At 41.1% G+C, this 10,742-nt stretch overlaps 1 protein-coding gene across 1 annotated transcript in view; it reads right to left on the bottom strand.

Annotated features, from left to right (window-relative positions):
- The window catches only part of LOC108790078 (dystrophin-like), a 703,081-nt gene that overhangs the window by 395,178 nt on the left and 297,161 nt on the right, over positions 1-10,742 (bottom strand). The window contains exons 20-21 of the mRNA XM_018560268.1: positions 8,959-9,114; positions 6,867-7,037 (exon numbers count right to left, since the gene is read on the bottom strand). Of these exons, the coding sequence (XP_018415770.1) occupies positions 6,867-7,037; positions 8,959-9,114 (327 nt within the window). The remainder of the gene's footprint in view (positions 1-6,866; positions 7,038-8,958; positions 9,115-10,742) is intronic.

Below are 10,742 nucleotides of genomic sequence, written 5' to 3' on the forward strand. Positions count from 1 at the left end.
CTGGATCTGTTATTACCTCAGGTAAGCCTCGGACCCGCAAGTTGTTCCTGCGCCCCCTATTTTCTTGGTCCTCCAGGCGATATGCGGTGGAGCATTGCTCTCGGCTCAACACTTGTATCTGTGCCTGTAGTGTCCTTATCGCCGCTGAGTGGCTATCTAGTCGAGTCTCTCCCTCTTCCACTCGGTACAGCAGCTGCGTCATCTCATCTTTCAGCGTCTCTATTTGCCCCTTCAAGGATTGCTCTAACTGTATGAACATTCCTGTCAGTTCATTTTTTGTAGGCAATGTTTTCACCATCTCTGCCACAGATAGTGCTATTGAGCAATCCTGATCCCCCCCTGTTCGGGTCCGCAAATGGGAGAGTCCGCCGTCCTCTGCCGTGGAGATTGTCTAGGGGAGAGACTGGTGCGAGCCGCCGAGTCCTGCGACCGATTCAGTGACTCAGAAGCCATGTAGCGCTGGATCGAGCCGGTGGTAGGGGCCTTCGGCGCTCCCTGCTTGCCGAGTTTCTTGCGGTTCATCCCTCGCTGGACTTAGGGATATGCCTGGTAAGTATTCGGGGATTTGTATATTTCCTGTGCAGGCGGGTAGCGTGGAGCGCAGAGCTCACACTAGCATTCAGTGCAGCCGGCCGCCATTACGGACAGGACACGCCCCCCATACAAACAGCAAATCATTACTCAGTAGCAAACTATGTGAATCAAAGGATTGGCAAACCAACTGGCTGCTCTTATGGGGATGGAAGAAATCAGGACATCTTGTTGTTAAAAGAAACCTCTATTGAGGAAATATAGAGTTCTGTCTCCATCTGAAAATGCTGGTTACTTTGCTGTCTCTAACCTCAGCTCTTTTTGAATTTATGATCTTGGACAGCATACAAAAAGCCAGAAGTCTGAAAACTGGTTTTGCGTATTTGTTCTAGATAAGTGACCTATAAAGTGTTGATGCCTTTGGATGAACATGACAACCCGGCAACCATATTTTACAAAAGACGAGCTCAGCAATGATAGCCTCTATATTCTCTCACTACAGCTGTCCTTTAAGTCAAAGGATCCTATGCAAAATGTCAACTGCAAATGAAAGGAGCCTCTATAGGTTTAACATGAGATTCCTGTCACAGTCTGGGAACCACAATCGCAGGTAGTGCTGTTCCGGGGTTTAAAGGACAAACAGGCACTAATAGAAACAAGAATTACACTATGACTCTGGACACAGGGAGTGAAATGACTCTGGGGACTCTGGATTCCGCGGTAAATTGACTGCATGTTTGCCATGGGTGTGATGAGAGCCTCTGATGATTGGGATGTTGCGCTCAGGACAGCCCCCAATTTGCGGCCCTCTACCACACTTGTGCAGACACAGCAGACAAAACAACAATGGGAACAGAAAGACAGAACAGCACTGGGACTCTGGACTCGGTGGCAAGTAGAACACAAGGCTGTAAGCAAGAAGTGCAAGAAGTGTGCAGCAGGAGTACACCAGGAAAAGTGAGACACCACAGAGGTATAGGACACACTGATGCAGAGTATGCTCGGGAGTTAAAGCACCCAGGAAAAAGGAAATGAGTACACATAATACATGCCACTAGTGCACTGGTTAGGATATGCAGGAGAGTGCACATAGGGAACGTGTGTTGCAGAAATTCTGGATACACAGAAGGATATGCACTAAGTTCAGGATAAAGTGGTGGATACACACAGGGAGCATGCAGTACATATGTTGCACTGAAGTGCAGGATACACTGGAAGAGGTATATAATACAGTAGTGCAAGTACACTAGGGAAAGGCAGGCAGATACACAAAGGATGTGGGTAAATAGTGAAAGCAAACACACAGGGGCTGGAGTATGGGAACACTGAAGCAGTATAGCAGTGCCAACAATATAGACAACTCTCAGCACGCAGGTAAAAGCAAGGAAGGGACTCATGCAAAATCCACAGTGTAACACAGGAAACTCGGAATATAACAGGAATACAGAGAACAAAAAAGCAGGGCACACAACCAAACAGGGAATCCTCAGGGGTACACACAAAGACAAGGCAAAAGTTGGAAACATGGGAATCATAGAAAGCACGGATATCCAAGAAAGTACAGGGAAACTTGGAGTCACTGGATATCTCAGGAAACACAACGTAAGATCACTAGGAGCACAGGGGTCTGGCAGATAGTTTGAAGAAAAGTTGCTCGAATGCCGAGCAACGGGTGAACTAGCTCTGAATAGGAGAGGTTGAGACCAGATTGGCTTCACGCTTGTGACCTACAATAGGGTGGAAGCAAAGTACCTAGGAAAGAGGGGAAAACCTGGCATTGAAAACCTGGCAAGTGTGACACTTCTATTTTGGGCATGTAAACTAATTTGCCGACTCTTGCAGTCAGTTTTATAGTCATTCATGCATTAGAGTAGCAAGTAGCTTTTAACACTACCCAGCCAGTATTTAAAATCACATAAACAATTAATGACACTTCTTTGTTTGCTTTTTTATAAAGCCACAATACTTTTTATGTATTCTGGATAGATACATGCCCTTCACATAGACTGCTGGTTTCCAACACCTTCTAAAAATACAGCATAGTGGGTTCTGGCACTTCAGTCTTATAGCTGTGTAGTGAAATCTGTGCAAATCCAATTACTGCACCCTGGTAATCATTCAATTTACTCAGGATTTATTTGTTTAGATCTCTAAAGAACAATCTAAATTCCCAAAAAGATGTTTCTCTCTTCAAGTAGTTATTATTACTAATAGAATTAGCTATCTGCTGATAATTACACTCCCCATGAAAAGGCAAACAGTCATTGAAGCATACAATAGCTAATCAGTTGCCTTCAGCTACAGTTCACAGTTACTGACCTGTGTGAGACTGAAGGTCTGTAGAAGAAAAAAAAAATAATGATAATAAATTGTTCGGCTCTTTGTTGGATAACACAATGGATACATTTAAAATCATCAGGCTGGATACTCACTAGTTTGACTTTTCTTACAAAAATGGTGAACCTACCAAGCGCTAAGTGGAATAATTAGCAGTAAATAAAGTAAGTAAAGGATTTTCCACATATCTACTCATCAAATAATTTTGATGTGATTTTATGTTTCTTAAAATATTAGATGGGGGGGACTGCATTGGCATACCAGAGCTACAAAGACTGCAATTGGAGATGTAAAAGTGAAATCTGGGCAGCTAAAATAGATTACATAACATATCATAACATAACATGTCACCACAGTCTGTAAGAAGAACCCCAAAAAATGATTCCAATATATCAACAGAAAAAAGGTAAGAGCAGCTAGGCCCAAAAAAATATGAGAATGGAATATTAATCACAGATGACAGGGAGAAGGCAGAGGTATTCAATTATTTTTTCTCCTTAGTATACACTCAAAAAGACAAGTTTAATGGAGATAAGAATGTGAGTAGCTTAGTGCAAAGATACCAGAGTGGTTGACGGTAGCCGGGGTTCAACAAAGACTAGAAAAACGTAATAAAAATAAATCATTAGGACCAGTAACCTGCACCCTAGGGTTCTTAAAGAACTCAGCCAGGTTATAGTGAGACCATTATTCCTCATTTGCAAGGACTCCATACTGACTGGAAGAGTAACAAGTGATTGGCGTAAAGCTACGGTAGTACCAATATTCAAAAAAGGTTCAAGATGCCAACCTGGGAACTACAGACCAGTCAGTCTAACATCAATAGAATGCATACTGTTTAAGGGAATTATGAAGGACTATTTAGTGGATTTTGTTCATGGCAATGGTATAATAAGTGATAACCAGCATGGATTTGTGAATCACCATTCAGGCCAACCTACTAACCTTCTATGAAGAGGTGAGTAGAGATCTGGATGGAGGAAGGCCGGTGGGTGTGGTGTTCTTGGATTTTGCCAAAGCATTTGACACAGTACCACATACATGCTTAATACACAAACTTAAATCTATGGGCATAGATGAAATGGTGTGTACATGGAAAGAGAACTGGCTACAGGAACGTGTCCAGAGAGTATCAGTAAATTGCTATTTTTCAAATTGGTCTAAGGTCGAGTGTGGCATGCCTCATGGTTCTGTGCTAGGCCCAATACTGTTTAACCTGTTTATTAATGATATTGGGCAAGGTGTTAATAGTCATGTTTCTATGTTTGCAGATGATACTAAAATTGGGAGGGTAATAGACACGAGCTTAGACATTATAACATTGCAGGAGGACCTGGATAAAATAGGGGAGTGGGCAACTACATGGCAGATAAGGTTTAATGTTGAAAAATGTCAAGTAATGCATTTTGGGGTTAAAAATAGGCAAGAAGAATACACAATAATGGATACTCCACTAAGGAAGTCAGAAATGGAAAAATATTTGGGGGTCATAGTCGACTACAGATTGAACAATAGCATGCAATGCCAGGCTGCAGCAAACAAAACTAGCAAAGTACTGTCATGCATTAAAAAACAAATGTACTCTAGAGACAAAGCAATCATTTTGCCACTTTATAGATCACTGGTTCGGCCTCATCTTGAGTAGGCGGTTCAGTTTTGGTCACCAATCCACAGAAAGGATGTCCTGGAGCTGGAGAGAGTCCAGAGAAGGGCAACAAAACTAATTAAGGGGCTGGAGGGCTAAAACTATAAGACAAGATTGCTAAATGTAAACATGTTCACCCTGGAAGTGAGACAATTAAGTGGACACATGATTTTGATGTACAAAACATTTAGTGGTGATGGCAACATCAGCAATAAAACTTTTACTGTGAACTCCCTAAAAAATACTAGAGGCCATCACCTACAATTGGTGGAGAAAAGATTTAACCACAAAGGGCGTAGGGGCTTCTTTTCAGCTAGAGCAGTTACATTTTGGAACTCTCTTCCACAAGCAGTGGTATCAGCAGAGAATACTGAATCATTACAAAATATTTAGATACCTTCCTCAGTGACCATAAGATACTCTTGAAAACTAGAGCACACAGGGACTCATATACACACACACACATGCACAAACAGACATAGAAAGGATGAACTTGATGGACCTGTGTCTTTATTCAACCTCAAATACTATGTAACTATATACTTCCTTGATGTGCCACATTTTCAGGATAATATTTCCTATACTGATTTGTACCTAAGAGAATGTAGCAATTTTTATATCAGATTCCTTGCTAAAAAAAACTGTTGTGAACAAAGGGATAACAGGATAGGCCCTGGAATGTCTACTACAGACTGTGTGATTTAGACACTAAAACAAAGAATATAGGCACAAAATTGAAGCAGATTTCACAGAAACAAATCAAATGTCTCTGGTTTTACTATGTTGAATGGTAAGGAAAGCCATTTTATTGCTGAATGTTCACAAATTTCATTGAATTCCTAAAGTTTAGGCTGTGTGAACAATTTTAGCAAAAGCAATTGCCTGCTATGCCAGAATGGGTATTATGGGATTTGCAAGCAAATAAAACTGCCAGTATAAAGTACAGGCATATATGGAAGTGCCTCTCCATACCTGCAGCACATTGAACCAGCAAAGTTTCCTTGTTGTGACAGACCTTGCCTATAGCCTCTCACCTACCATGCATTCCTATTGATTATTTAGCAGTTTATCATGACGATAAGCCATGAAGATAGGAAAGTGTGTGTGTGTGTGTGGGGTAGTGGGCACCGGTACCAGGGTCAAGCTCCTAAACTACTCCGAAGTGTTGGAGCTTTGATCTTTTATTTAAAGCTTTTGAAAAGACAGAGTCGCTATAATGTTCTATTTGCAGAGGCTTCCAAAATACACCATATGCTTGCAGCATGTATAACATCATTTAAACTGAAACAATAAAATGAAAAATGCCTTTAAATATCGCGCCCTGGGGGGTCGCGACGAACTCCTGCTGCAGAATGGCATTCTAACAGATGCTGGCAAAATATAAACAATTGGGCAGAGCTAGTGGTGACGGCTAGCTAGCTTCGCCCAACTGTTTACAGTTGCAAGGCATCTGACAGGTGAGCCGTGATTGGGCAAAGTCATTATGACTTTGCCCAATCATGGCTCTTACAGAGTATTGTCCTCTGATTGGGCAAAGTCTTGCACCTGATCTGTGCGGTGCAGTGCACAGTGCCTTGTGAGGAGCTCAATGGGAAAAACAGCCAGCTGAATGCCCTGATAGTTTGTGTGTTCGCCAAGCACACAAACTGCCGATGTTCGAGTTGAATCCTTGCTCGACTTGAACATCGAGCCCATTCCTAGTAGTGAGGTGTACCAGACTGAAAATATTTCCTGATAGTATGCATATAGCGAGAAAATACAGCAACCCCCATGTACACAAACATATACTGTATATAATACACAAGTTCTCTAGTATTAGCAATAACTATGTTCACTTATATAAAATATGACAAAGAGGATAAAGTCTCTTTAAGACTGATAAATACTAATGGTGATTAAGAGACTAAGGGAATGCAAATACTGACCTTTTTTTCTAAGAATACCAGCTCCCTGGCTTCTATACTTTCCAAGTAACTGAGCCAAAACAAGCACACCAATTAGTAAGTCAGAGTGTGAAGTCAATTTGCCTAATTCAAAAAGCTAACATACCAGGATAGGGATACATATTTTCAAAATAATTATAGTTATTTTCAGCTGATTCCAATAAAATTTGAAAATTACAGTCACATGGCTCAAAAGAAAGCTCCTAATGTTTGTGTAAAGCTTTATAAATTGAGCCTAATGTCTCAAAAAATACTGTAGCCGTTGGATCAGCAAGACAGTCAGAAAACTAGGATTTTCAAGAGAGGGCAGTAGTGGCAGTAGTGCAGTTTTCATACTGCACTAAATATTTATTCCCACAAGGTTAACTGTTGAGGAATAAAACACCAGATGAAGAATATAAACCAAATACCTTTAGTTCTTCCAATGCCTTTTGAAGTTCCTCCGGCGTTTTGTACTCAAAGTCCCTCTCAGAATATTCCTCTTCAGCTTGCGTTATCCATTCTTGCATTTCAGACAGATCCTTCCGGAGACTTACAGTTTTCTCTAAGCCACCTTTCAATGCTGCTTTTTTCGTATGGGCCTAAAAATTAGACATAAACTGGAAGCTAGATGGTGGCAAGGACAGATGAAAAATATAACAGTTGCAATAACTAGTACATCTTTAGACGTACATTTAGTTTACTTGCAGAGCTTTCAGACCAAGTAAGGGTTGTATGAAATGGTAAAACAGATTTCCTGAAGGTTTTGTTGTAATTTAGGACAAACAGAAGTTGACAGGGTGTTCATATATTCCAAACAGCAAATGCATAGACTATAAACAGGAGCAGTTCTCACATAAACACACATGCTAAATGTTGTTTGTTCAGACCAGATGTGCCTTAACTTCTGGAAATACCTTTTGAAATCATTTACAGATATTTCTTCAAGGACAAACAGATAAATGTATCTTCTAAACTGCTACAGTACATCTCTTGGCAACATAAAACTATTGTAACCAAGATACAGAATGTATTACTGACGCTCAACCACTGAAGCTAATAAAATTACTTTATTTTTATGTTTGAAAATTGCTTGCTTATGACTATATTGTCTCTTAGGAATTCATCATTTTAAACATAAAATTCAACAAACGCTTGTAATAAATTAGTGCTGAAGTGTATATATATACTATATATATATAATCTGTCAGAGATGACCGACAGAGCATTATAAGAAGTTTCCCAGGCTAATTTATTTATTATTTATTTAATTTATTATTATACATTTATACATTATTTGTAAATTAATTATTTAATTTAATATGTCTCTCTTCTTCCATAAAATATTTTCTGCTGCCTGCTAGCAACTTTTTAATTATCGTACACTGGCAGCAACCCATGCACAGCTCAGTGTACAATCCCAATATCTGTACAAGAGTTAGGTTATCCTGGCACTGACAAAAGAAAAGACAGAAGACCCCAGATCTGGAAGAAGACTGAGGGAAGATGGCAGTTTTGGCAACAGAGTTTTAAGGGGAAATATTAATGTACTATTGCTGCAAGGGAGCATTTAATTAGGTAAATGTGCCAAAATATGCTAATAGGCTACAGTCCCCTTCCCCGCCAACAAAAATTTAAAGTGTATTTGCAGTTTTGCAGTCACATTGGGATAACACTTATTTTATATTTGTTACCCTTTCTCATTCACATAGCATAACTTCATAGCATAACAATCTATCAAACGCACAATTCCAGATCACTATAATTAACTGAGTGAGTAGCTGTCTGCATAAAACTGACTACATGGATTATCACACATCATTATACACAGCTCAATTCATATACATAGTGACTTTAATTCTGCAGGGAGAAAGAAAAACATCTGAAACATTGTGGTGACTTACCATTATAATGCTTTCTAGAGGAGCATTCTAAGGCCTCACACTGCTAAGAGCCAGCCCGTACAGATCCGTGCAACCTGCACGGCTGTATTGGGCCTCTTCCAGGAAGGACAGGTGCTGCGTGCGATTGTACGCAGCAGTATGTTCTTCTCTATGGGAGTATGCGGCCGAACGCTGCCGTACGCACACCTGAACTGCACATCCGGATCCATCCTGTCTGCGTACGAGTAAGAACACCTGCACAGATGCGCAGCTCGGGGGAACATACGACCGCATACTCCCATAGAGAAGAACATAGAGCTGCGCACAATCACACGCAGCACCTGTCCTTCCCGGGAGTGGCCTGATACCCCCATGCACGCCGCACGGACCTGTACGGGCTGACTCTTAGCAGTGTGAATGAGGCCTAATACTATTTTACAATGGTGCTGATGTGAAAGGACTTTTGTGTTTCCTCTTATGGACAAACATTTTTCTAATATCTAAAAGTTGATATCTTAATAACACTGAGCAAACTAATTGAAACTGAAATGCTGCACAAAGTATAAATACTAAACTAATACCATGGTGATATATTCCCTTTATAAATATTGCTAACTAACAATACAGACTAAATACACACCTGTTTGCATATGTGATCCCACTGGTCATTGAGATTTTTAAGTTCAGCTTTCATCTTGGGCAAATAATTTGGTTCAGCTTTGCTAATCAAATTCTCTCCAACATCATTCACGCTGCTTACACTGGGCTGTATTGTCTGGATATCATTTATTAATGCCTGTTGAAAGTAAAAGAAAAAAAAATACCAAATTAAAAAAATAATAATTAATGATACAAAAACTATCATAAGGTGCTGCAGCATCCCAATAGTGTAGGGAGATGCCAAATCTAAATACTTTATGGAAATGCCTAATACCCAATCTTAATAAAATAGAGGGTCTTCCCTTTCCTGTATATGTGGGAATCTATGCTTGTTAGGGAAAAAAACATTTTGTGAGGTCAGGTACTAAAATTTAATGAGAAAACTTGACCCACAATTAGAATTTCCAAAATTATCAAAAAAATGCATAGTATGGTTGAGGTTAGGGCTCTGTGCAGGCTCTTCCCTCTAGAGTACCTCTATTCTAAACTGATCAAACCATATCTTTATAGACCTGGTTTGTGCCCAGGAACACAATCATGGGGGCAGAAAGGGGTTTTCCCCAAAGTTGCATCAAGACTGAAGCAGATAATTGTCTAAACTGTGTTAGTATATATTAGCATTAGCACTATTCTATATTGGAAACATCTCAACTCCATCAATGAAAGGGTTGTCTATGTACTTTTGGCCATATAGTGTAGGTGTGATGGTCAGGTGTCCACAAATATTTGGCCACATAATGTAGTTTAAACAGCATAAGAAATGACATCAGCGACCAAGAATAGCCACTGAATATTGTAATGAGACTGCAGCAGACTTAACTCAGAGTCAGTGGCTGTCACAGACCTACACGGACCGGAGCTCCGTATCCGCGGCGCGCTGTCCCGTCCATGACGTCACGGCCGACTCCTCCCACTGGCCGTAGCTCCTCCTCAAAAGCACAGGTGAGTCACTCACTCGGCGTTCTATCGTTGTGGAACGTTGAGCAAGTGACTCTGAGAGAGACATAGCGTGCTACAGACACAGCTGGAGAGTGTGACAAATACCGGCTTCACATACCCATTGTCCACACACAAGAACCGCAAGTACAAAGGGATCTTCCCCCACCTGTTTGTAGCTACTTACTAACTTAATCTGCTAATGCTTAATTGATGAACTGTGTCAGTTAGCGTAACCATTGTCCACACACAAGAAACGCAAGTACAAGGGGATCTTCTCCCACCTATTTGTAGCTACTTCCAAACGGTAACGGCTATAGGGGACTACAACTCCCAGCAATACTCTCTACAGAAACACAGAATGGTAACAGATATAGGGGACTACAACGTCCAGGATTACTTTATACAGAAACACAGCATAGTAACGGCTATAGGGGACTACAACTCCCAGCAATACTCTCTACAGGAATGCAGAATGGTACCAGCTATAGGGGACTTCAACTTCCAGCATTACTCTCTACAGAAATGCAGAACCGTAACGGTTATAGGGGACTACAACTTCCAGAAATACTCTTTACAGAAACACAGAATAGTAATGGCTATAGGCGATAGAACACCATGTAGCTAGGAGAGAACGGCGGGCTGTGTGATCAGGAAGCTGCTCGCTGGGTCCTCCTGGCCAAGACCCCAGTGCTGCCTCACCATTTGCTCGCAGGCTGCTTTGCCTCACTCTGATCTCAGCCATGTGGCTGTTTGGACATGTGACCCCCCCACCATCTCTTGTCCTACCTTGCCTGGGTCTGCTGCGCCCCCCCCCCCGGCTCCGGC

This window comes from Nanorana parkeri, unplaced genomic scaffold, assembly GCF_000935625.1.
Source record: "Nanorana parkeri isolate BGI_ZX_2015 unplaced genomic scaffold, ASM93562v1 scaffold444, whole genome shotgun sequence".
Lineage (NCBI taxonomy): Eukaryota > Metazoa > Chordata > Amphibia > Anura > Dicroglossidae > Nanorana > Nanorana parkeri.